Source organism: Enhydra lutris, unplaced genomic scaffold, assembly GCF_002288905.1.
Source record: "Enhydra lutris kenyoni isolate GAN:26980312 unplaced genomic scaffold, ASM228890v2 scaffoldscaffold2, whole genome shotgun sequence".
NCBI lineage: Eukaryota > Metazoa > Chordata > Mammalia > Carnivora > Mustelidae > Enhydra > Enhydra lutris.
This window is the reverse complement of record NW_019154086.1, coordinates 34,919,703-34,947,592: the sequence shown is the minus strand read 5'-3', so window position 1 is coordinate 34,947,592 and position 27,890 is coordinate 34,919,703. Positions and strand designations below refer to the sequence as shown.

At 40.1% G+C, this 27,890-nt stretch overlaps 1 protein-coding gene across 1 annotated transcript in view; it reads left to right on the top strand.

Annotated features, from left to right (window-relative positions):
• The window catches only part of LOC111150821 (Rho guanine nucleotide exchange factor 26), a 120,256-nt gene that overhangs the window by 59,798 nt on the left and 32,568 nt on the right, over positions 1-27,890 (top strand). The window contains exons 7-11 of the mRNA XM_022508442.1: positions 6,486-6,638; positions 8,706-8,835; positions 12,678-12,752; positions 20,829-20,918; positions 27,684-27,838. Coding sequence (XP_022364150.1) covers positions 6,486-6,638; positions 8,706-8,835; positions 12,678-12,752; positions 20,829-20,918; positions 27,684-27,838 — 603 coding nt within the window. The remainder of the gene's footprint in view (positions 1-6,485; positions 6,639-8,705; positions 8,836-12,677; positions 12,753-20,828; positions 20,919-27,683; positions 27,839-27,890) is intronic.

The following is a 27,890-nucleotide window of genomic DNA, read 5'->3' as shown; positions in this document are numbered from 1 at the left end:
AGTTCTGACTATGCTGATGTGTGCGATTTATGTGCTGAGATGATTCGACAGCTGGTCTTCTTGGAAAATACTATGGTGCTTTCTCAGCTCCAGCTGTAAGTCTTTTTGCTGGCTGTCTAGACCGAAGGATGGGCGGTGCTCATGGGCAAGCTCAGTGGGCATCTGTGCGCAGAAGCAGTAGGGGTGGTTTGAGCACAGGCACTGGACTCAGGAAAGCCATGACTCTGGTTCAGATGGAGGCTCAGATGTTTTGAGTTTTGACTTAAGCTCTCTTAGCCTTGGTTTTTTCATCTCTAAAATGGGTCTAATAGTCATCTCAGGAAGTAGGCTTGAAGATTAAATTTAAAATGAGGCAGTATATGGGAAGCATATTGCACTGGGCTTGGTGATTGTACGTATCGATTGTTTGTTCCTTGATGTATACCGCAGCCTGTCACCTTAAGCTAGACACATGGGAGGAGATTTCGCTGGTTGACTGATTGAATCACATTTGTTGTCTGTTTAATTCCTCTATAGATTGGTAGATTTACCCTACAGTCCTCAAGAGCTATCAGGAATACTCCTGTTTGACATGCCAGTCACAGTGCCAATGAACTTAATTCTTAATTCTTAATGATGGCTGTTAGTAAGGTATTGGGTACATGTATAGCTCAAATTTGTGTCTTTTCTACCCATTACAGAAGGAGGAAGGGGAAACTAACAAAAGGACATGTGCTGATTATATCAGAAACAGCTACCTCATTGGTGACTTTGTTTTTACCCTACAATGCAGTTCTGCATTTAAGACCATCACTTGCTAAAGCAGCCACAAAAAGCCTTGAGAATATGCAAAGAAGTTTTAGAAGAAAGTCTAGGAAGTCTTAGAGAAAAAAGAATACAGGCTATGATTAAGCTTTTCTACCATAGACTTGCTTTAAGTCCTCTTGAAGTTCTAACTCCTGAGAGGCCACCGTGGTGTCCTTGGGGGTCTGACCATTCTCTGCACAACTGGGGAGCTACATGGGCAGCTCGCAATCATCTGAAACATGGGCGTGATAGTGCTGTGCCCTTGAGTCAACAGTCAAAAAGGGCTAACTTGGGTTTCTGGTTAGGAGGCACTGTTTCCAGGAAGCCTCTTCTGGTACCTTAGAGGTTTCTCAAAATCTAGACTTTAATGATGAGAATAGAATTTTGCGGAGGAAAAAAAAAGAACGAAAGATTGTGTAACATTGTTTATAAAACATGATCATCTTGGTAATGCTACAGAAATGAAATAATGAAGGTATTGTCCCAGAAAAAAAAAACAAAAGAAAACATTCACAGCACTGAAATATATTTCCATTAAAATGTTGTCCTTCAAGTAAGCCAAATTATTTCACGAACTCATTTAAATTTCATTGAGGGAACCAGAATGCTGTCACTTTGGCTTCAGGTTTGATTTGGATCTCCAGCATCTTTGGTTATTGAAATAATATCTCATTCTTCAGTAATAACTTTTTTGGTCTTTTTGTAGCTCAGCTCACTTAGTAAAATATGCAAATTTGCCAAAATAACCAATAGATAATTTCACATAGGAAGCTTTAAATTATGTCTTAATTGTGCTAATGTCAAAATAAAAGATGGGTGGCTTGGTTTATATTATACTGAAGTAAGTAGCATAAACATATATTTCATTAGTGCTTTGTTTTTAATCTTGTACTTTGGCAAGGCTTTTACTGTGATAAATGAATTTTCCTTTTCATTGGGAAAAGCCAACTTACTGTTGTTTTTGGTTATGTAGTTGCATTCCTTCAGACTATAATAGTTAAAGACAAGAAACAGTAAGGGATATTTGCCTCTGAGACATTCATTTCTTAGATTTACATGGTAATGACCTTATGAATGGTTTCTTATTTTTTTAGTTTTCTTTGAACATTTTCCTGAAAGACATGTGGAGTTAAAATAATGAACAAATATTTTGCATTTATATGAAAACCAGCTAAAAGTGAACTAATCCTGACCACGTACTACCTAGATAGAACTCCTGTGGCTCTGAATTCTCACAGGCATGTATTTTCTAGCTGTCCTTTTGATGTGTCCAAGGCAAAATTAAACTGTTCCTTCTCACGTTCCCTCACTCCTCCTAAATCCCTGTCTTTGTGATCAATGGCCCACCTTGCTGCTCAGTTGGAAAACTTGAATAGAAACCCCAGCATCTTCTTGACTTCCCATCTGATGATTTTATTGTTGTTGTTGTTGTTTTTGTGAACTTTTCCTCCAAATTTTTACCCTACTCTGTGTCTACCCCCCACCCCCCCACTGCCAGGCTTGATGTGCACGTTAGCCGTTTCTTGGCCTACTTGTGGTCTGTCCTCTCCCCACTTGGACTCCATCCCTTCTCTGCCCCCAGAATTCTCTGATCGGATGATTGATTGTCTTCATCATCTCTAGTAGTTCTCATTGTCCACAGATGAAGACAAGCTCCTCAGCACACAGTCAAGCCTTTGCAGTCTGGCCCTGACCTATTTTTCAATCCTCATTCTCTGCCTTTGGTACTCCTGTGGTCAACACCTCAGCCCCACTGAATGCCAGTTTCCCGATTCGTGCCTGTAGCTACATTGTTTCCCTTGCCTCTTTGTTCCCCCTAATGCCATCCTCACACCTTTCCTTGCTATCAGTCACCAGCCCTCTGGACTTTTCACTGGATGCCTCTGTTACAGGTCTTGTATTGTAATTAATGGGTGCCATGCTTCCCATGGGCTACTCATCTATGCGTGCTGGGAAGGAAAGGATAATTTTCTTTTCTTTTCTTCTTTTTTTTTTTTTTTTAAGATTTTATTTATTTATTTGACAGAGATCACAAGTAGGAAGAGAGGCAGGTAGAGAGAGGGCGGTGGGGAAGCAGGCTCCCCGCCGAGCAGAGAGCCCGATGTGGGGCTCGATCCCAGGACCCTGGGATCATGACCTGAGCCGAAGGCAGAGGCTTTAACCCACTGAGCCACCCAGGCGCCCTGTAAGGATCATTTTCTATTCAACTTTCACTTAATGCAATAATCTCTTCTTGGCTTATAGCTCAGCTTCTTCTGTACTGATTCTTGGTATTATACTATCACTTCCGGATATATACTATTTTTGGCAGAGTCAGTGAGGTTAAAGTTCCACCTCTAGGTATATGGCTCCAAAGACTTGGAAACAAGGACTCAGACAGATGCTTGCGTGCAAATGTTCATAGCAGAATCATTTATTCACAATGACCAAAGGATAGAAACAGCCTAAGTGTCCATAGCTGATGAATGGATAAGTTTAATATGATATACATACACAATAGAATATTATTCAGCCATAAAGGGAATAAAGTTCTGTTATATATGTCAGCATGTATTAACCTAGAAAACATTACCCACTAAGTGTAATAAGCCAGACAAAAGGCACAAATATCTTATGATTCCACATATATAAGATATCTTGAGTAGGCAAATTCATAGAGATAGAAAGTAGATTAGAAGTAGTCAGAAGGCACCTGGGTGGCTCAGTCGGTTAAGTGTCTGACAGTTGATTTCTTCGGCTCAGGCCATGATCTCAGGGTTGTGAGATTGAGCCCCATGTTGGGCTCCATACTGGGTGTGGAACCTGCTTGGGATTCTCAATCCCCTTCCCCCTCAGCCCACCCCCCCCACCAAAAAGAAGTGATTAGTGGCTGAGGAGAATGGAAATGGAGCATTATTAGGTAAAGGGTGTAGCATTCCTGTTGGAGGTGATGAAAATATTTTGGGAATAGTGGTGAAAGTTGTACAACATTACGAATATAATTAATGCCGTTGAATTAAAAATGGTTAAAATGGCAAATTTTATGTTACATATATTTTACCCCAATTAAAAACATACATAGTTCATGTAATTTAAAAAAAGTTACTGACACCACCACCCTTAGGCACATATGTTCCAACATGTGGTTGTATGCAAACATGTTGTCTTTCTTTTTTTTTTCTAAATTATTTTTATTAACATATAATGTATTATGTGCCCCAGGGGTACAGGTCTGTGAATCATCAGTCTTACACATTTCACAGCACTCACCATAGCACATACCCTCCCCAGTGTCCGTAACCCCACCACCCTCTCCCAACCCCCCTCCCCCCAGCAACCCTCAGTTTGTTTTGTGAGATTAAGAGTCTCTTATGGTTTGTCTCCTTTCCGATCCCATCTTGTTTCATTTTTTCCTTCCCTACTCCCCAAGCCCCCCTCACTATATCTTCTATGTTTATCGGCCTTACCTTCACAATATAACACGGATTTCTTGAAGTCAGGAACCCGTCTTTACAGAAAATATCTTTTAAGAAATGGCTTTTAAATATCCTTTAACAAACAGAGGTTTGGAGTAGGTTGTTTTTGCAATTGCTGAAACTTTAGGAGAGCATTTGATATTTTACGTGAATGTTAATATACTCAGCCTTGACAAAGTGACATGAAGCTGTTTTGGAACATAATTTGGTATTTCTGACCGACTATTTAGGAATTGTGCATATTAACCCTGATACCTTTGGAAGGAAAGCCAAATAACCCAGCCAAGTGTGCTTTAAGTTTTTTCTTTTGCTGTTTTCAACAAAGGGCTTGGATAATTAGGCCGATTACAACCTGTGGATGGGAGTCCTACGTACTCTTTTCCCTAAATCCTCCTTTAAAGGAAATAAAAAATTTTCTATACTTTGTCCAAACATAAATAATTTTACTCTTCTGGGAGTTAAGGTGCATTTCTTCATCTTTTAAGATCCTACGGAAATGCTAAAAAATAAAATTGGTAACGATGACAAACTAATAGTGTATACTGCAGTGCGTTTAATGTACATGGAAACATGTGAAATCGAAACCTCTTCAAATCTAGACTGTTTTATTGCTGAGTGCCAGGATATTTTTTGAAAATAACCGAGATGTAAATGTGAGAAGATGTTAGCTCATATTTACTGTTACTCATCTTGTGTAAATTTCGGTTGTCACTATCAGCCTTGAGGTTTGTATTTGGAATCCACCCAGCAAACTGATCAGGAGTGATGATGTGATGAATGCTAAAAAGGTTATTGAAAACTCAATTTCTCATGGGGTGCCTGGGTGGCTTCCTCAGTTAAGCCTCTGCCTTCAACTCAGGGCATGATGGGGGTGGGGTGCTGGGATTGAACCCTGCATGGGCTCCCTGCTCAGTGGGGAGTGTGCTTTTCCCCCTGCCCCTCTTCCTCCCCATGTGCTCTCTTTCTCTTGCTCTCAGATAAATAAAATAAAATAAGAAAACTAAATTTCTCTTGTATGACTATTCCAGAGGTCAAAATTAGAAAACACTGTTAGTTTCACCTTCATTACACTTTTTTTGGAAGGTGCATTGGCCACACGGTGAAAGTGCTTTCTAACAGATTTTCCTATTCCTCCAAACATGGACAGTAAATGTGATCTAGGCAGTTTCATCTCAATTTTTACTGTGTATTTGAATTACCTGAAGATCTTGATAAAATGCAGGTTCGGACTGGGGGGATGGACATGGGTGGTGAGATTCTGTATTTCTAGTAAGCTCTTAGATGCCTGGTCTGTGGACTGCAATTTTGAGCAGCAATGCTCTGGGTGGAAACTTATTTCAAATATCTGATTTTGATGTGCTGCTAAAATTGGCTGCCCTCCAGTGCTGCTAGATAAAATACAGAGTGCTCAAGACATCCCATTTACTATTTTTGCACATACGTGTACTACAAAATAATTCATTTATCTGAAATTTAATTTTCACTGGACTGGACACCAGATAGATAGATATAAACATACCCCAAATCTGGCAATTCTAAAATGTGATCTTAATAATTTCTGAATACAGTTAAATGTCAGCATATTATTAGATTTAAAATAATATGATTATTTTCAGAGAAAGGATGCAGAATTAGATTTATTTCAGACTTTTTTTTTTCTTTTTTTGAGAGAGAAAGAGAGAGAGAGATCGTGATTAAGCAGGAGAGGGGAAGTGGGACCGGGAGAGAGAGAATCTTGAGCAGGCTCCATGCTCAGTAGCATGGAGCCAGACACAGGACTCTGTGTCAAGACTGTGAGATCATGATCTGAACCGAAATCAACAATTGGACACTTAATTACCTGAGCCACTCAGTTGCCCCTCCGACTTGTTTTTTCAGTACTTATTTAGATATTTTGCTCATAGGCTTTTCAATACAATCAAATATGGTAACATGACTGCACCCCCTCCAGTATCTAGGAAATTCTTGGAAAAAGAGTGAAATCTGTACATTCTAAAATATATCTGAAAGCACAGAAGTACCTGTTATCAGTATTTTCAGTTGAACACTTGAAATAATAAGATGTTAATATGATAGATTTGAATTTAGACAATCTTTATAGTTTTTTCTTGTTATCTCTTCGAGTTGGTATTGTGTACTCCTGGTACTTTCAAATCCTGTATATAATACCATTACATGAGAATGGTCTTTCATTTTCTTCAAGTGTATGTAAGAAAATGTAAATGCTTTTCTTTGTTTTTGCAGATTCTTTACAGAGTTGGAAGCAAGACATCAGAGTAATATCTTCATAGATGACATAAGTGACATTGTGGAAAAGCACACAGCCTCCACATTTGACCCATATGTGAAATACTGCACAAATGAAGTCTACCAACAACGCACACTACAGAAATTGTTGTAAGAGATGTTATTGAATGTTACGGTGAATAGCCTAACCTCGTTTTAATTAGGTCACATTGATTGAAATTAATTGATCTCTTACATCGTATTTAGAAATGCCTTCTGATGAGCTGTTTCCCAGTACTGCTTTCAGGGTGAGGGTGTTTGAATAGAAAAATCTAGTCTGTGGACAACTTTCTCTCTAAAGCAATTATGAAATTATGGCTTCTGTTACCGTTTTCCTTGTTGTTGTTTTAAATTGCTGTAAGACACAGAGTGACCATTATTCTAAAACTTCCGTTTTCCAAGCTATTAACTGGCCATTGAGTAGTTTGCCTGAGGCCAAGAGAGTATTTGAGTTGAACTAGTGCCTAGGATCCAGATTCTCTGCTCTTCTAATCTTCCTCCATTCAGGTGACAACACCATTAATTTTTTTTTAATAGGAATTGCTGATTTTCCCCTTCTGGGGACTTAGAAGTGAAGAGAGAAGGGAAGGTCTGAAGGAAAGCAAAAGAAACAAATGTTCTTAAAGACTTTAATTTGTGCAACAAAAAAGAATGATGCTTTAAAAATCCTTCCTCACCTTTTCCCCTTTGTCCTATTTAGGTTACTGAGAGTTTTGATATGATGTATATGTGTTTAGCCTTAAAAGTCAGTGATTGTCCTTAATGTCTTGTTTTATTTCGGAAGACCCTGCTTATCTCACGTAGCTCTCTGTTTTCTAGGACAGTGTGAATTGCCATAAACTCAGTTTGGGGGCTAAAGGCTATTATCAATCACCCCCCCCCCCCCGCCATGGGTTGTGACATTTACGACCACAGCGTGGAGCTCTGGTCAGCTGCTACGCAATGTGTGAGCCCCTGTGGAGGGATTGGGGTTGGTGCAGAGAGAAACAGTGCACTGAAGTTTCCAAGTCCTTGGGAAGGGCTGATTGTGCCCCTTCTTCTCTCTCCACAACCTCATGAAACTCTTGTGTGGGCAGGGGGGAAAACCAACAGCTGGCAACCCCAAATGAGGTTTTTAAGTGCAAAACCAGTGTTGTTGGCACTGTTGACATTTGGTCTGGATAAGCCTTTGCTGTGGGTGCCGTCCTGTGCTTTGTAGCAGGTTTGATAGCATCTCTGGCCTCTGTGCACGAGATGCCCCTCACTCCAGTTGTGACAACCAAAGATGTTTCTAGATGTTGCCAGATGTTCTTAACAGCATAATCTCACCCCTTGCTTTTCTTAATCCCACACCTGTTCAGGAATCGCTGGTAACTGTAGAAGATGCAAATTACATGTTTGAAAACAAAGCCTTGAGTTAGAGCTAAATTTCATTTTGTTTTCTCCTTATTTTTCCGTATTTAAGAATGGTGACTAGGTACTCCTGTACCTCGATACCATTGCCTCTTCATTCGTTTACTTCCCACTTCTGTAAATTTCTAGCTCATACGTTTCTCATTGTTCATATTGATATCTTTAATGCCCATCTTATATTCAGTCGTTACTATAAAAGGTAGACAAGCCATCTGTCGGTATCATTGTTTGTTGATTTATATATTAAAAGATCCAATATATGAATTTATCAGAACATTTTATACAGGCATACCTAGTTTCGTTGTGCTTCACTTACCTCACCTTTAACAGAAGGTTGGTGGCAACTGTGCGTCGAACGAGTCTGTCGGCGCCATTTTTCCAACAACGTTTACTCACTTGGTGTCCCTGTCACATTTTAGTACTTCTCACAATATTTCAGACATTTTCATTATTATCATAGTTGTTACAGTGATCTGTGGTCAATGATTATGACTCACTGAGAGCTCAGGTGATGGTTAGCATTTTTTAGTCACAAAGTGTGTTTTAATTAAGGTATGTGCATTGTTTTTAAGACATAATGCTCTTGCACATTTCAAAGACTGCATGACTTTTATACACACTGGGAAACCAAGAAATTCCTTTGACTCGCTTTATTGCAATATTTGCTTTATCGTAGTGGTCTGGAACCAAATCCACCATATCTTTGAGGTAGGCCTGGGATATGTTTTTACTTCTTAACTTGAGGAGGAAGTATTTTGAGTTTCTTCTTTCTTTGTTTCTTTTCAGAGCCACTAACCCATCTTTTAAGGAAGTACTGTCACGAATTGAGTCCCACGAAGACTGCAGGAACTTACCCATGATCTCCTTCCTCATTCTCCCCATGCAGAGGGTGACTCGCCTGCCCCTGCTGATGGACGTAAGACATGATCTAATGGCTCTTCCTTTGTGGGTAGCTGTGCTGCTATCAATCTGGTTAAGAAAATTATTCTTATTTCACTTAAATCAATGTACTATAGCTCTTCTTCAAATTCCTCCAACTAAATTTAAGTGTTGGAAAGTCTCACTGTGTCTAATATCTTTGGAAATTACCTTCAACTTAGGCTTGTGTGGGCGCTCTGAAGATTTCAGATTACATCACTCACTTAACATTTTTTGAAATGGGAAAAATAATCGGCTTATTGAAGACAAGGGGCTTGGGTTCCGTTTCCAGCTGAGCCATTAGGCATGTGAGCTTGGGCAAGTCACTTAACATCTTCACTTTTCTTAGATTAATCACCAAGATCCCATCCCTGGAGGGTTCCTAGAGGCTGTGGTGCTTCTGCTGCACATGGGGATGAGACACTCTTCAGCACTAGAAAGGGTTGCTCAGTTGTTGAGCCTCTGCCTTCAGCTCAGGTCATGATCTTGGGGTCCTGGGATTGAGCCCCGCATCTGTCTGGCTCCCTGCTTGGCAGGAAGCCTGCTTCTCCCTCTCCAACCCCCCCACCCCGCTTGTGTTCGCTCTCTTGCTGTGATTCTGTCAAATGAATAAATAAAAATATTAAAAAAAAAGAAAAAAAAAAAAGAGGACATGCACTTGCCCTCATTTTCTATTGTACAAAGGAGGGTGAGGAAAGGCCAGTGTCCTTATTTTAGGAAACATTCATGAAGAAAACAAGGATTTGATTTTGAATGGTGGCAAGACATGCCTGGGGGCGTCGAGTAGAGACTGTCTGGTCTGAAATGCAGCTGGGAGGACAGCCCACAGCAGCAAAGACTGAGAGAAGAACCAGGTGGCCCGGCACAGCTCCCATCCGGCTGGTGGGCCAAATTGTGTCTTTTTGATCAAGTTAAAATATTTTGCCGTAGTTTTACTTTAAAATTGGATCGTGATGTAAATGTCAGTTTTAATGTATTTGATTTTTGCATGTCAAAACACAGGATAAAAATACAGCAAAGAATTATGATTGAGTAAGGCTACAAGATAAATTCCATTTTCCATATTCCGTTATAAATTCACAAAGATTTCCTTAAAGCACTGACATTTTGCAGTGAGTAAAAGCATGTGATCCCAGTCACTTTGTTGGCTCTGCTGGCTGGTTGGGGGTGGGGGGCTAGTTGTTTCAGGATTCCCAACACCCCGCTGCTCTCCAGCTTCATCTCAGTTTACTACCTTCCTATGTTTCCTTTGTGATTTCGGAACTTCTCTCCTTGTTAATATTGGGAAACTTGCAGAATTTTGAAAACTTAGTTCTCTGATTTTTTTTTTTAAATTTTATTTATCTGACAGACAGAGATCACAAGTAGGCAGAAAGGCAGGCAGAGAGAAAGGGGGAAGCAGGCTCCCTGCTGAGCAGAGACCCTGATGTGGGGCTCGATCCCAGGACCCTGAGATCATGACCTGAGCCGAAGGCAGAGGCTTTAACCCACTGAGCCACCCAAGTGCCCCTGATTTTATTTATTTATTTTTTAAATCACATTTCTCATGTTTAAGGATAGAATGCAGCCAGGTTATCGAAACCAATTTTGCCTTAAAAAAGGTTTATTTGTAGGTTCCCTCCACACTTGTTCCATGACTTTCCCACTCTGCATCTTTGTTCACGTTGTGGTTGGCTATCCCTTCTCAGCTTTGTGACTAAAACAAACATGTCTTTCAGGCACTAGTTCTAATGATCCTTCTTTCACGAAGCCTTCCTCAGTGCCCTTCTGAGCAGATTGTCTTTTTCCCCATCTGAACACTCACAGCACCTTGAGAGAAGGGACTCTGATAAGGTAAACTTGGTGTGCGAGAAACCATTTGGCTTTTGGAGAAAGACAGATCTGGGCACAAACTCTGGCTCTCCCACTCACAGTATGATCGCTGGCAAACTGCCTAATTTCATCTGAAGCATAAGTGTAATAAGTTCTTGAGGGATTGGCATGGAAATGAACGAAGTAGTAAATGTTAAGCCTGACAATAATAGACAATCAGTGTTTCTTAACTAAATTCATGTATGTAGTGTTCAGACTTGTCCTGAGTCATGTAAATATGGTGAATTTTTCAAAGATACATTTGAGGAGCAGCTACTGTACTTTCTTCCATAAGATTTTATCAGCAGTAAAAAGTCACTAAAAAAGTTTATTTTGTGAGATTTCTAACACTTTCATAAAAATATGAAACTTTGATCTAGAGAAATATTATTTCAAATTTTGCTATTTTTTAAAAATGAGAAATGGGTACATTTCTTGCAATGTTATGAATGTTTAGGGTTCTTTTTCTTCTGATAATGTATTTTCGCCGTATTTCTTTAGATTCTGTTTTTGCTGTGATCTCTCAGCCTTCTGTATTTTCTCTGTTTAATTTTGAGAAGATTGCTTGAATAGATTGGGACTCATAGAATCTAACATACTGTATTGTACCATGTTGGAGGTTAATGCTGTGAATGGCCAGTGGGCTCAAAAGTTTTTTGGGTCAGAGACACTTCTGAGATTGTGAATAAAGCTAGAGTCATTCTCCCTAGAAAATTCGGTATACACAAAATTTTATATAAAATTGAAGTGTGCAAAGACAGCTTAGGACTCAGGATGCCAGCTTTTAGGGACATAAACCAGTATTTTTCATACTGCTTCTATACACATTAGTGGGTCGTGAAATTGATTTTTGAACCATAAACAGTATTTATTTAAAAAGTGGAACAGAGGGACACCTGGGTGGCTCAGTCCATTGAGCATCTGTCTTCAGCTCATTGGGGAGCCTGCTTCTCCCTTTCCTCCCTGGTCCTGCTCTCTCACTATCTCTGCTGCTATCTGTGTCTCTTTCTCTCAGTAAATAAATATAATATTTTAAAAAGTGAAATAGAATAGAATGTATGGAAAGTGATATATACACAGTTCATAATGTGATTAAATATTATTTTATAAAAGACCTTTTTTCATTTTTATGTTCATGTGTCCTGGTTGCTAATGTAAATGGATTTCTTATAGTGGATCATAGTAAAAAATGTGAGAACCATTGACAAAAGTCCACAGATGGGACACTCTGCTTCTCACATAGTATTATGTAACAATCCTGACACCTGACTTCCAGATTTGTATGTCTGGTACTCATGTAATTTAAGGTACCAGTTCTGAACTTACCTTCCGTCTCTGTTTGATTCCTATTGCTGTAATCAGTTTCCCCAAATGTGAGAATCTGGCCACCTGGGCAGAATCTAAATGTACTAAAAGCATCATCTCTTCAATTTTGCTTCATTTGGAGAGTTAGTTAAACGTGTTGAGGTGAACATTTTTAACAATTGAAATGATTCCATTGGCTTTGAATGGATATGGTTTCAAAAATTATTTGTATTCCCATTTACCTTGAATTAACCCTCTTTGAAGTCAATTTTAGCATTATAAAAATTGCAGTATAGCTATATCAAGAGAAAGAGAAGATCCAGCGGCCTGTTTTTCTTGATCTTTTTATTCAGTGATATTATCTACAAACATAGTTACTTTGAGTAACTTGCCCACAGTCAAATAGCTAGGAAGGGACAGAACTTGGATTTGAAACCTGGTTCCTCCACCTCTGAAGTCCATTCTCTTATTTAATCATTCCCTGGATTTACTTAGATCCTGTGCATTTAAAGACTGTTTCCTAGTTTTGTCATCAGATTTTAATGTAATCTTTATAGTCTTCCATAATGTAGTGTTCAACATTGTCAAGTTTGCTATGAATAAGAGGATGTGGCTGGACCTTGATTTTATTTTACTTAATAAAATAAATTGATTTTTTTTTTCTTTTCTTTTGCTTCACTGCAGACTATCTGTCAGAAAACACCGAAGGACTCTCCAAAGTATGAGGTCTGCAAAAGAGCCCTAAAGGAAGTGAGCAAGGTAACTGTTGAAAGCTACCTTGTCCCTCAGTAAACCCTTCAGTTTCTCAGAAGAGCACACATCTGGGTTTGATACTGAGCATTGGGAGTTCTCAAAGCCATTCACATGGCATTCTTTAGGGAGCTGAGAAACAAAATAATGTTTGCTGTTCTCAAATGAAGTGAGTATTTTTATTGTCCTCCAAGGTTGCTGTAAGGGCCAATAGAGATCTCATTTTCTTTTGGTGTCTGGATAGTCGTTTATTCATTCTTTCATTCATTAAACAGCTGTTTACTGAGTATCAACTACTGTGCCAGGCATGATGCCAGCCCCTGAAAATACAGTGATGTAGACTAGACGTAAGACAGTTGTGGTTAATGTCCTCATGCAACGTGCTGTGTAAAGAGGAAATCAGGTGTTCAGTAAGAATTACAATAAAGAATGGGGAGTAACATGGTAGAGAAGGACATAGTGATGTTTTAGCTGAACCCTAAAGCAAGCTGAGCTCTGAACCAGGGCTTGGTGGGGAAAACAGTGTCTTGGGTATGTGTAGAAACCCAAAGGCAAGAAAAATATTTGGGGCATTTGAAGAACTGACATGTTCTTCATGTGGCTATAGAGCCCAGTCTAGGAAAGAATACTGGGGAGCCAATGTTAGGGAAGTGTGGACCTTGTCTTACAACGATGCAGAAGGTATAAATTCATGTGTTATAATGGTGGCAGTGGGGGTGAGACCAGTTGTGAGGCTTTTGTATTGATTAGGCTAGAGGTGACAGTGGCCTTTATGGATGTATAGTAGGATGTAGAGAAGCGATGTATAATATTGGGAGGGTGCGCACAGAGATTGATTGGGTAAGTGTATTTAAGATCATGGAATATCAAGGAGTCAAGGAGTATGGTTGCTGGCTTGGGCAGCTAGATGGATGCTCTTATTTACCTTCACAATAGAAATATAGGGAGAAATTGATGGGTTCCATTTTGGATATGTGACAATAAAAGTTCTTATAGAATATTCAAGTTGGCTGAATAAACAGGCCAGGAGCTCATTGGAGAGACTGGAATTGGAGACGTGGATTTGGGAATCATGGGCATGTGATGATTTCTGAAGCCGGGAGAGTAGATGAGATTACCCAGAAAAGAGTGTATAAATTAAGAAGAGTAGTGAGTCTGGGACACAACCATGAAGACCACCACCATCATTCATCTTGTTTAGGGAAAAGGTACCCAAGAGAAGACTTAAAAAACGAAACATATCAGAGAAGGAGGAAAACCATAATGGCCTGGCGAATGGCGGATGATTTGGTGGAAGGACAGTGAGCCCAGTTGAGTGCTCCTGAAAGATAAAGTGAATAATGAGTGAAGTATTTATGGGTTTATCATCAGGCGAGTTGTGTCCTGGCGCTGGTGGGCATGGAAGCTGGATTGCTGGGTGTTAAGGAACGAGTGGGAGATGTGGAGATGCTGCTGGCCAGCAAATGTAGCTGCTGTTTCAACACTGGGGCTGTGCATGGAGAGAGAGAGCTGCAGCTAAAAGGGAAGTGTGGGAATGTCTTTTTGTTTGTCCAAAGATTAGAGAAAACGTGGGTACATTTCAATGCCAATAGAAATGTTGAGCTGAGACCAAGCAGTAGGTGTAGCAGTCAATGAAGATACTGTGTGAGCTAGGCAGAGGGGGACAGAGACAATGGTAGCACCAGAAGTTTCCCAAACCACTTGTAGCTACCACACCACATTCATGCCTGGCACTTTTTTTTTTTTCTTTTAAAGATTTTATTTATTTATTTGACAGAGAGAGAGATCACAAGTAGGTATAGAGACAGGCAGAGAGAGAGGGGGGAAGCAGGCTTCCAGCCGAGCAGAGAGCCCGATGTGGGGCTCGATCCCAGGACCCTGAGATCATGACATGAGCTGAAGGCAGCGGCTTAACCCACTGAGCCACCCAGGCCTCCCCTAATATACATCTTTATATTAAAAGTAAGTTTATCTGTGTCTTAGTTCATTCAGGCTGCTGTAACAAAATACCACAGACCGGGTGGCTTATAAGCGACAGAAATTTATTTCTCCTAGTCCTGGTGGTTGAAGAGTCCAAGATCAAGGTCGGGTGAGGGGTCCTTTGGTGGGCGGCAGATTTTTTTCTTGTAGCCTTATGGTAAAGGGGCTGAGGGCTTGGTAGAGCCTCTTTTATAGCACTAACCATATCATTAGGGCTCTATCCTCATGCCTTTTTTTTTTTTTTAAAGATTTTATTTATTTATATGACAGAGAGAGACACAGCAAGAGAGGGAACACAAGCAGGGGGAGTGGAAGAGAGAGAAGCAGGCTTCCTGCTAAGTAGGGAGCCCGATGTGGGACTTGATCCCAGGACCCTGGGATCATGACCTGAGCTGAAGGCAGACACTTAACAACTGAGCCACCCAGGTGCCCCTACCCTCATGACTTTTAAAGCACCTCCCAAAGAACCCACTTCTGAATACCATCATCTTTGGGGTTTAGGATTTCACTATATGAATTGGAGGGATACAAAAATGAAACCATAACAATCTGTCAACTGCTAAAATTCACCTCTTGCCCCATCAGTGGTGTGCACATCCCACTTCGGGAAACACTAAGTGAAGAAACAGCCTGACAAATGTGAGGTGACCTTAGGTCCCACCACCAGTGGGTCTCTCCTCCAGGACCCCGCATCCTGTGCTGCCTTCCTGGAGGCGGTAGGTGGAGGGTCTTTAGGTGACGCTACTAATGAACTTCTAGCATTGAACTTGGAAGAAATTTTGTCAGATTTTATTGGTTGTTACTGAGAAGCCGAAAAAGAATTCACACAGACGAGGAAAGAGGAAGGCTGTAGTAATTGTTGAATTGAGCTAGGAATGATATTTAGTGTTTTTCAAGAATTTCACACCGCAGTTAAACCACTACATTCCTTCAGGCATCTCTTGTTCACTGGATTTGACACTGGTAGTTGTAGGAAAGGTGGGCAAAAATGTAATGCATCAGTGAATTGCCTTAATCTGATACTATAAGCATATAAAAGGCTCTCTGTGAAGAAATGCCCTTCTAGTGACTTGTTTTCTCTGCATTTCTTTCTCTCTCTTGAGCACAAGTTATGAACATCAGAATTATTTCTCGAGTCTCCTAGTGGTGTATGGTAATTAAAACCACTAATACAGCCAACTTAGGAATTAACTTCTTTTTCATTTGTCAAGGTTTCTGAAGGGGTTTAAAGATTCTGGGAGAACAGTATCAGTACCTTCAACAAAAAGAGTGTATAAATAGAGCATTTGTTTTTCAAAATTAAAATGCAGAATTTCACTTGTTTGCTTTAGCTGAAAAGAAAAAAAAGTAGGAGTTTCCAGTATTTATTTTAGAGAGTGACACTTGGTATATCAGGGTCCAAGTTTTTAGAAGGAGACTACCTAAGGCCCTTGGGCAAGTGTCTCTAGATAGTTACTCATTCTTAGGAAAAATGAGTAATATCTTTTCTGGTAATTAAAATGCTAATGAAATTTATTTGCATAGTATGAATAATATGTCACTGAAATTCTTCATACACATTGCTGAAGTGAGTGTAAGTACTTACTGAATTTGGGGCCTTGGAAAGACTTACTGGCCTCGTTGAACAACTCAAAAACAAGAAAGATGTTTCTGTTAAATAAAAATGTGTTTACTTCCCGATTTTCTGTTCACATGCTGGGGTGGAGCTACGGGGTGGGCGATTGCCAGGGAATCTCAAGTTCATCTGGTGCAGAATGGCATCTGAGGTTCAAGGAGTGGGAGGTTGGAGGGTGGGTGCCAGGGAAGTCTTTCCTGCCCTCTTGCATTTACTCTCCTGAAGGGACTAACTGCTTTCATTCTCTCCTCATAAAAATGCTACTTCTGTTTGGAGATCTGTTAAGTTATAAGCTTTTCTCCCGGTAGTGAAATAGCTAATTCTCTTTAATCTTCTTCTGTAGCTTACTGGTTCCACCATTTGCAGAAAGGTAGGCATACATATCTGTTCCCCTGGAAAGATCCCTAAGCTATATCGTTACGTGAGGAACATTAAGTTGCAGAGCAATACAGATGGTGTAATGACATCTAGATAATCAAGTGTGTTGATGCTCGTAGGTATGTTACTGGTGTATAGTTACCAGTGTATAGAAATAGTCCCAGAATCATACACATTGAACTTTGAACTGTGTGGAAGGGAAAGATTCACAAGGTTTCTATTTTCACTCTAAGTACTACTTTAAGCTTTACAAAGGTATACTCTGAAAATAAACTAGTAACTGTACATTATAGAAAACTTGGAAAATTTAGGTAAGAGAAAATAAAATATATTGGTACTTTTGTCAAAAGTAATGACTGTTGGGTCACTTGGGTGACTTATTTGGTTAAGCATCTGCCTTTAGTTCAGGTCCTGATCCCACGGTCCTGGGATGGAGCCTGACATTGGCCTCCCTGCTCAGCAGGGAGTCTGCTTCTCCCTCTCCCTCTCCACACCTTCCCCCCTCCCTCCACTGCAGCCCCATGCTCTCTCTTGCTATCTCTCTCTCAAATAAATAAATAAAATCTTAAAAAAAAAAAAAGTAATGACTGTTGTCATTCTACTACGTATACTTCCAATGGGATGTCTAATCCAATACCAATATATGGTATAAACGTACCCAGAAAAATTGATTCTTATGGTACCCATTTCACTTACTATTCTACTAGTACTGCCTAGAACATTGTCTTACATAAATGTGCTCATCTCATTATTTCTAAAGACCAGTTTCTAGAAGTGGGTTTATTGGGACAAAATTTAGGTATTTTTAAAGGCCCCCAAGTGCCTTCAAGAAAAGTTGCTCCCAAGTCCATGGCCACCAAAAGATATGTAAATGTCTGTCTTTCTGCACACTTCCTAGCATCAAATATTCATTTAATCTTTGTGAATGTGGGGTGCCTGGGTGGCTCAGTGGGTTAAAGCCTCTGCCTTCGGCTTGGGTCATGATCTCAGGGTCCTGGGATTGAGCCCCGGGTTGGGCTCTCTGCTTAGCAGGGAGCCTGCTTCCCCCCCCCGCCTTGTGATCTCTGTCTTTCAAATAAATAAACTCTTGAAAAAAAAATCTTTGTGAATGCAATAGATTGAAAATATTTTAAATTTATATTTGTTAGAAGGTTTGAGCTTTTTTTTTTTTTAAATATATTTGGCTTAAAAAAAAGTTACAGAGTTGAATTTAATAAAGCTTTGACAGCTGCCGAAGGCAGGCATTATTTTAATATGCTGAGCCTGATTTTAATAAAAACATCAGAGCACACATTTGCAAACGAGTTCTTGTCCCTTTGAAATAGTCATTAAAATGGGCTCCACTGATGAGACCATTGCTTAAGACATTTGGGGAATTTTCTTGTTTTTAATATGCTCTTTGAAACCTTGTCTTCTGTTTTGGTGGCTGACTCCATGGACTTCTGCTGATGAAATCGATATTTGGAAGTTTATGAAGTGAGATGATAACCCAAACTTAGTAATGCCATTTTCCCTTCTCATTTTAAAATGGGATAATTATAAAGGAACTGCTCCTCCACCCTGCCCCCACCCCCTTTTTTTTAAGTGACTTACAAACTGTCTCTGAAGGCTGTTTACACAGAAACATTTGCTGCGTGTTCCTTGTGTTTTTAGGTGCTGGGCTGTGGGCACTAGGCTGACATATATGGAAATTTCACAATCTCTGCTCTCCATTCTCTTTGGAGAGAAACTGTCCCAGATAAGTCCTGAGAGACAGGTAGGGGGTTATAAATCTAGATAAGAAGAAGTCGGTTGGACAGAGTGGACTGAAGGGTGTGTGGGCAGAGGAATCACACATGCAAAAGGGCAAAGGCAAGATGGAATGTGGTGCTTTGACCAGAAGTTTTGTAGGGCTGAGGTCCAGGATAAGAGCAGTTGCCAGATCATGGTGTTGCTAAGACCTGATTCTGAAAGCTCAGGGGAGCCTACTAGGGATTTTATAGCCCAGGCGTTTCATGATCATATTTGAACTTACAAGGATTGATAGTGTTATCATCAGGATGTGTAAGGGTAGGGTAGGAGCAATGGATGGCAGAGAATAAGTAGGCCAATAATCCAGGGAAGGGGGGGTTTGGGCCTGAGTTCTGGGCACAAGGCAAAGGGAGGGAAATGTTACAGAGGACAAAGGAGAAGGAGGCGACTGAGAGCAGTGAGTGCCAGGGTTTCGGACTGGGAAGGTGGATGATGCTGGAAGTAGTCACTGACCTAGAGGACACGGGGCCACAGGGAGGGGGTGATGAAGGGGGTGTGTAGGTTTGGTCATTCTCATTTTAGAGTTCGAGCTGCCTGTGGGCCATATAGGTAGTTGGTAGTTGGTGGTAGAACCCAGGGGACAGACCAAGTCCAGGAACATAGATATGGGAGCTGTGAACATACTCCTCAAGAGAATTTGTGAAAATGTCTGGAGTCACGGCCACCTGGTTAGATTTCCTTTCAGCATACTTAATCCTTTCAGCATACTGCAGTTTCAGATTGCCCCTAACCCTACGCCGGGTGTTTTCGGCCCTTGTTTGTGACCAGGTGTAGCCATCCGTCCCTGCATCGGTGGACTCTAGGTTCAGACTGAAAGATAAGCTATAACTGAAGATAGGGGTACCCCCCAAATCTAGAAATCTATTAAGCAATCGGAAATCATTTAAGCGTTCATCAGTAGGGAATTGAACAAACACATTGGGGAAAGCCTGTGATTGTAGCATAAATTGCATCCTCTCTCTCCCCTGCTGAAAGCCTGCGAGTAACGCTTCTCTTTGCACTCGGATTGCAGTCCAGATGCGTTAAGAACTTGTGTGCTTTGACCCTGGCCTCTGTCCCTTCATCTTGTACCATCTTCCTTGTGTCAGGCTCTTTTCCTTTCTCAGGCACAGAACACTTTACCATGATCAGCCCTTTGCTCGTGGTGTTCACTGTGCCTAGACCAACACCAGGACCAGGTCTGAAAGGGTCTCAAGCCCAGAGCTTCTGTCTCCATGTGGGGTTCACCAGTCCCCCAGCACACACATGTGTTCTTGTGCACCAACTTGGAAACTCTCTGAAATTCACAGTCTGGGAATTTTTATGGAGGTTTCATTCTGTAGGCATGATTGATTCCATCTTTGACGATTAGTGGTCAAGCCAATCACCAGCCTTCTCCTGTCCCCAATAGTCTGGTTGGGGAGGGTCTGGCGGGGCTGAAAGTTACAACCCTCTCTGTAATCACTTGGTTGGCTCCCCTGACAACCAGCCTTATCCTTAGGGGGTTTCTACAAGCTACCTCACTAAGGTAAATTCAGATGTGGTTGAAAGGGGCTTGTTAGGAATAGGAAGACACTCATTATGGCCTTGGAGCTTTCGGGAACTGGGAACAGAACTACATATTATAACTAAAGATGCCCCCCTGGCTCTTAAATAGGAAGTTACAAGGGCTGAAGGGACTGTGTGCTGGGAACTAAGGACCAAGACCAAATAAATTTTTTATTATAAATCACAGGCCCCCACCGAAGGTCTTGGAATACATTCAGTTCCTAGGTAGTTCAGTAATTCTAGTTAAACTGAATTTCCCTTAGCTTGGCCATCCTTGAAAAATCATCGATCCTTGGTTTCCACCCAGAGCCTTCCCTCTTTTGGCATCCTGTGTATTGGTCACATGCTTTGCAGGTAGGACTCTGCTTAAAATTTGCCTTTGCAATTGGTAGTCTGCCCCAGCCTCGGGGATTTGGAAGTGGGGAGAGAGGAAAAGCTTGCCCTGAGGCTGGCTGAGGTTTCCCTGGGGAAGGAGAGGAGGAAGGACAAAGGAAAGGAGCAGAAGGTCAGAGACCAGACTGTGGGAGAGCCCTCAGAGCACATGTGTCCCGGAGACTTTTCAGGACTTTTTTTCCCCTCTGTCTTCACATCTTAATGACACCATCTATAACTGGGTACAATGTCTTCACTGTGTAAGACTGTGAGTTCTTTAACTGTCAGAAGTGAGTCTCTGGGGCTTCCCAAGTGCAGCGAGAGATCTGCATTTGAAATTGAGATCCTGCGAGAGATCTACATTTGAAATTGAGGTTTCTCTCCTTGACCTCTTAACCGTCCTTCTTCTTCTTTGTTCTCAGTTGGTTCGACTGTGCAATGAAGGAGCTCGGAAGATGGAAAGGACTGAAATGATGTACACAATTAACTCCCAGTTGGAATTTAAAATTAAGGTATTCTCGTGTTTCTTCATAAACAGATTTATTGCTGCTCTTGCTTAAATCTTATGTAAATAGAGACAGATAGTTGAGGGCAACAAAGTGCATAGGAATTTGCTTTTCAAAGAAGGGCCATAAATTGACTGGAGAGGGACCGGACTGGCTGAGGGCATCGCAGAAGCTCCAGGCAGCTCTGTTCCTGCTTATGGTCACCAGATAAAGTTGCCTTTCTCCAGGCCACAAGGTTAGGTTTATCTAACAAGCACATTCCCTCACCCTGCCTCCCTAAATTTAGGGAAAAGGGTAGTAAAAAAAAAAGAAAAAATTTTAGAATGGAAAGGTGATTTCATGACTATTCTCAAAGTGTCCTGCAAAACAAACAAAATCCATAAATTGTAGCACGTGTTCTCCTCAATTAGGTAAAGACACTCCTCTTCCAGTCTGGAAAAAAAGAAATTAGTGGAGAACAAAGAAAATTAGTGGAGTGTTCTTTTCAAATTTGTTTTTCTTCCATAATTCTTTTTTAGGTATGTGCTGCCTCTCACTGCTTGTCGATACTGTTTAGGAGTGGATGACAGGATGTGTAAAGAAGAAAATGACCGTTAATGGCAAATCTGGGTCATAGTCCTTTGTTGGCTCACAACTGAGTTCTACATGGATGTGGGCTCACACGATTGTGATTCGGTTGTATTTTGTAACTTGTAACTTTAATTAAGCAACTTAAAGTGACTAGTCGTATTTTTTCATAGTAAAAGTGCTCCTAAACTGTGTGGTAGATATCTGTGAAAGGGATCAGCATTTCATGGTCTTGTGCGGAGAGGAGATTCTCTGCCTTGCTGTTACGGTTGGAGGACCACTGGTTCAGTAGAGCTGTATGCTTTTATTTTATAAATGAGGAAAATAAAGTCCAGAGAATATTTAATTGTTAAAGGGGTCACTGGGCTAGTGGTGGTGGAATCAGGTGGAGGGGCCTGTGTCTTGACTTGAAGATCAGTGTAATCTCTCACCAGAACGTCCTGACTACAACGGTTGAGAGGCAGGAACATGACACATAATTCTTAGAACGGAAGATGATGTGTACTTGTGAAAAACAAATGCACATATGCAGTTTGTCATAATGGCCTTCTACAGAAATTTATAGCCATTTCCAAACTCATCTTTCCTCCATCCCTCAAAGAAAAACTTGTCCTTCTTGGTAATTTGTTTCTAAGTATTTTAGGAAATATACCTAGACATCAAAAGTTTTATCTCCTCCTTTTTGAACATTATAAATTCTTAACCATTTTGATTTTTAAAGATGATAAATCCCTTCCCTGATCATTTTTCTTTTTTTTTTTCCTTCACTGAAAATCTGTTGGCTTGAGATATCTTTAAGCTCTGTTTCTCTAGAGCCCCAAATTAATTTGTAATTGAAAAATGGTTACCCCAAGGATCCTTTTTATTTTTATTTTTATTTAAAAATAAATGATTAACATCAACTGAGTTCATGAATTTTGGGTTTTTTGTTTTCTTTTGGTTCAATGATTAAAATATTTACAAGCCTAAAGGAAGATATTCTATGTTTAGATTTACAATAAGACCCTTAATTCAGACTACTTAAGAATACATAAAATCTGAGGATCTTATTTCCATAGCACTTTATGAGCAACAGTGGACATTTTTATTCAGTTCATTTTAAAGACGAGAAGCTATAGCTGTGTGAAGAAGTCAAATTATTTGTCCAAGCACATGTGTTGCTTCAACAAATTTTGTGAGCACTTTCTCTGTGGAAGGCAGCCAGAAAACCAAAACCTGATCCCTGCCCTCAGGAAACTTAACAGTCTACTAGAAGACCCCTGAAGTACACAGGAATCTGCAATGTCTGCTGCTGTCACTGTGGATGGAAGACAGTTGAGAACCTCTCTCCTTTCTTTAAAAAAATTTGTTTTAGAATTCAGTGATTCATCACTTACATACAACACCCAGTGCTCATCATAACAAGTGCCCTCCTTAATGCCCATCCCCCATCTAGCTCATCTCCCCCTCCCCTCCCCTCCAGCAATCCTCAGTTTGTTCTCTGTAGTTAAGAGTGAATTTTATGGTTTGATTCCTCCCCCACATTTTTTTTTTTTTTTTTTTTTTTGAGAATACTCTCAATGGGAAGGATGGTCAGCCCTACCCATGAGGCATACAGGGCCACATGGGGAGCTAGTCTCAGTCAGGCAAGGCTTCATACCAGAGGTACCTTTGAGCTGAATCTTGAAAGGTGAGTTAGGAAGGGTCTTCTAGAAGTAAAAAGGAGGAACAAATGCACAGGGCATGGCTTCAGCTGCTGTAGCCCAGCAGTTGTATGCATCCAGTGTGGGTAGGCATGGGGAGAAGGCAGAGCCAAGCAGTAAACAGCAGCTCATGTTGGGGGGCCTTATGTGCCAAGAGGAACAGTTGAGCAAGGTCATTTGGGAGCCACTGAAAAGTTCTAAGCAGGGAAGTGACACTTCAGCAACATGGGAAAGGCCTTTTGAACTTATTCCAAATCCAGAAGTCATTAAAAAAAAATTGGTAAGTTCATATATATAAAAAAATTTTAAAAATTTCTCTATAGAAGAGAAAAATAAGACTTAAACAAGTAGAGAGAGAAATAACAAACTGGAAAAATATTTGCAACTCACATATAGACAAGAAGTGTCTTCAGCGTATAAGCTCAGAGAGATAAGAAAAAGTTAAGGAAAAAAAAAACCATTAGGAAATTGCAAATTAGAAAATAACTCCAGCAGCTACTAGCTCTGTGAGTTTGGGCATTACTTCATGTCTCAGTTTTCTGAACCTTAAAATGGGACTGATGATAGTTACTTCCCTTAGGGAATTATTGTGAGGATTAAATTCATTGCATAAAGGACTTGGAACAGATCTGATTGACAGTAAACAAGAGGTAAATATTCAGATTCTTTGTCAGAATAGTTTCATAGTATGGACTCTGGGAAACAAGTGGGGGATTTTAGAAGGGAGGGGAGTTCGGGGCGATGGGTGAGCCCAGTGATGGGTATTAAGGAGGGCACGTATTGCATGGAGCACTGGGTGTTATATGCAAACAATGAATCATGGAACACTACATCAAAAACTAATGATGTACTGCATGGTGACTAACTTAACATTAAAAAAAAAAGAATAGCTTCATAGGTCTGGTAGGCATGTTGCAGAGGGATGAAGAGTGAATAAGATGTGAAACTGTTTAAACAGATTAGACTTTCCATCCAAGAACCCTGGCAGGAGGAAGGAAATGAGGGCTCTGGAGAAAAAGTTGGTCACCAATTAAGATCAGACACCAGTTTGTACCTCAGATCCAAGTGTTTTTTCCTCTAGACCCCAGCTTTCTCTAAAAGTTGCCTTCACAGAGTTGGGGAGGATTATTTTTTTGTCTTGTAATGGAAAGTTTGGCCTTATGAATAAGCACATGGGGAAGTTGAGGATGCCGGGCTAGACCATGAACCATATATTAAGTGTAATGGAGTGGGGTGGCGTATTGGTGGGTGGATAGGTTTCCTGGTCATTATTTGGGGACTTTGCTTATAACTAGAAGTCCAAGATATAGTGGACAAATGCAGAAGTCTGAGGTATTAAAAAGTCTGTGCATTACAGAAGACAGTTTGGTGGCTTCTCACAAAGTTAAAGTAGGATTACCATATGACCCAGCAATTCCACTGCTAGGTAAATACTCAGGAGAATTGAAGACAGTCATTCAAATGAAAGGTTTTATGTGAATGTTCATGGCAGCATTATTCACAATAGCCAAAAAAGTGGAATTGACCCCAATGTCCGTCAAGAAAATAGGTGAACTGATGAATAAAATGTGCTACATTCATAAAGTGAAGTAGTGTTTAGCCATAAAAAAGGATTAAAGTTCTGATACATGCCAACATTGAAGGTTCTGTATTCAATAATTCTGTTGATATGGACTATCTGGAATAGGCAAATTTATGGGGTTCGAAGGTAGATTACTGGCTGCCAGGGCCTGGGTAGGAGAGAGAGAGCAGAATGGAGAGTGACCGCTTACTACATATAGGGGTTTATTTATTTATTTATTTATTTATTTATTTAAATTCAATTAGCCTCCATATAGTACATCACTAGTTTCAGATGTAGAGTTCAGTAATTCCTCAGCTGGTGCTCATCACATCACGTGCCCTTCTTAATTCCCATCACCCTGTTACCCCATCCCTCCACCAGTAACCCTCAGTTTGTTTCCTATAGTTAAAATTCTCTCTTGGTTTTTCTCCCTCTCCGATTACTTACCATTCAAGCAATGAGAATATTCTGGAATTAGGTGGTGATGATTATTGCATTGCACTGTGAATGTGCTAAAAGTTACCGAATTACATGTACACTTTAAAATGCTTAAATGGAGGTGCCTGGATGGCTCAGTGGGTTAAACCTCTGCCTTTTGGCTCAGGTCATGATCTCAGGTTCCTGGGATCGAGCCCTACATCGGGCTCTCTGCTCAGTGGGGAGCCTGCTTCTCCTTCTCTCTCTGCCTGCTGCTCTGCCTACTTGTGAGAGCTCTCACTCTCTCTCTCTCTGTCTGTCAAATAAATAAATAAATAAATCTTTAAAATGCTTAAATGATTAATTTTATCTTGACTAAAAAGTTATTCTTCAGCAACTCTTCTTTGTCTTGCTGGCCTATAAAATTGTTAAATTTTACGCAGAAGCTAGTTTTCTAAAATGCTGCTTAAAACCAAAAAGAATAAAAAGTCTTTTCTCCATAGAAATTATTTCAGGACTCTTAAGGAAATATTTTTGTTCATGTATTTCTTTTCTAGTGTTGGTTCTAGTCAGAGTTTCTTAACTAGGGGAATTCATTTATTCTACCGTGGATTGTCTGGATTCTTTTCTTTGGTCATTTTAGTAGTTTTTTCTTTAAAAAAAACAAAAACAGAAATGAAATGAATTTAATCTCCTAATAATAAATTTGGAAACAAACAACACTTATAATGCCAGGTTTTTGCTTTCAAAAAAGCATTGACATCTTGAAAACTGCTGCTGATTTTAGATCTTAATTTTTGCCTCATGGAATGTGAGGAATCCATAAAAATCAATCTATTTTAAAAACTATATAGAATAAAAGATATACTTCCCCTGTTTCCTGAACCAAGAACTGCTCTAGGGTGGTGTATACACTGGACCTTAGCCGAAGAATGCCCTCAGTGTATCCCATAGGCTTACACGCACTAGCAAGATAGCTCTGTGTTCTCCACAACTGCAGCCCTTTCATGGGACCAAACCCGACACGTGATCCCTTGTGGTGACCTCTGGGGTGGGATGGTAGGGTCCTACTGAGTTGTCTAAGCATCTCTCTGTTATCGCCTTTTAAGTCTCAGCTATCCCAGTTGGATAATTGTTTGATTTGAGATTTGGGGGCTGGAAACTCCATGAACTCCCTTAATAGCTAGCTTTGAAAGTTTGAGGTCAACCATAATCTTTCATCTTCCTTTTTAAACCTTCAGGAAAGTAGTCTATAACTGATGAGCAACCTCCTTATAAAAGTCCCTTTATAAAATTAAAAAATACATTTATGAACATATGTGTGTGAGTGTGTGTGTGTGTTTGTGTATGAAATCCTTTCTTAGCTTTCTTATTTCTTCTCTATACCCTCAGTTTCCTCTAGCTATTTTTAAATCACTGTTCCCTGAAAAGGATGGCCTTTGGTACTATTACAGCTATGTTTTATGTGTCCAAGACCTTTTGCTTATTCTCTGGGTACAGTTTTTAAAATCAGATTTTTGGAAAAAAAAAAAAAATAAAATCAGATTTTTGGCAATAAGCATTTCTGATAACTTAAAAAAAAAGAACTCAAGGATAAGGATTATTCTGTAGTTTTGAGAGTTTTTCAGTTGGAAACTGGGCACTGAATAAAGAAAAAGCAGTATGTAATTCCTTGGATACAGCCTTTTCTATGAGATTAAGATGGATTATTTTGGAAGAACATCCTTTGCATAATGAGAAAGTGGCCTGATGCTGTCAGGGATGAATTTCCATGAGGAAAACTACTATAAACTTAAGAGCAGGTGTTCTCCAGACAATGACTAAGTAAATATCAGTAGACAAAACATAGTTTGTAGGGTTTTTCCTGTTGAATAAAATCCTTTTAGTTGATAAAATGAATGTAGACTTTTTTGTTTCTTGTAACTATAGTTATCAGGTTCTGTTCTGTGATATTTAAAATAGCAGCAGTTTGGTACTGATAGATTTCCTTTTGAGGCTTTTCCATTTTACGTGACTCCCTGTCCATCTTTTGAGAGTTACAGAAGGGTAATAATTTTGGGCTGACCTAATAATATTTTCTCATTGAGTTTTAGTTGTCATATAAGCAAGTTAATAGTTTTTTCTATTAGGAAATAATTGTTCTTTCATTTTCTCTTGGAGAATATACTGTACTTCTCTAATTATATTTCAGTGTTATATACTTATAAAGTAATGATGTATATACCATGATAGGTATTGTTTGTTTAGATGGGAGTTTAACTTCCCCTTCAATAATCTTTTTTTTTTTTTTTAAAGATTTTATTTATTTATTTGACAGACAGAGATCACAAGTAGGCAGAGAGGCAGGCAGAGAAAGAGAGGGAAGCAGGCTATCCACCGAGCAGAGAGCCCGATGCGGGGCTCAATCCCAGGACCCTGGGATCATGACCTGAGCCGAAGGCAGAGGCTTTAACCCACTAAGCCACCCAGGCGCCCCCCCCTTCAATAATCTTAAAAGGACTTTCATTTGGCTTCATACACTGAGTTTTTCTCCTTCTGTAGCCTTTTCCTTTAGTCTCCTCTTCCCGGTGGTTGGTCAAAAGAGGTGAGTTGACAGCCTACGTAGAAGACACCGTGCTTTTCTCAAGAAGGACATCTAAACAGCAAGTCTACTTCTTTCTCTTTAATGACGTGCTCATTATCACCAAGAAGAAAAGGTAAGCCATTTTGTGATGTTGCTGGCCGTACATCTGGTTTTAAAGCTCTGTA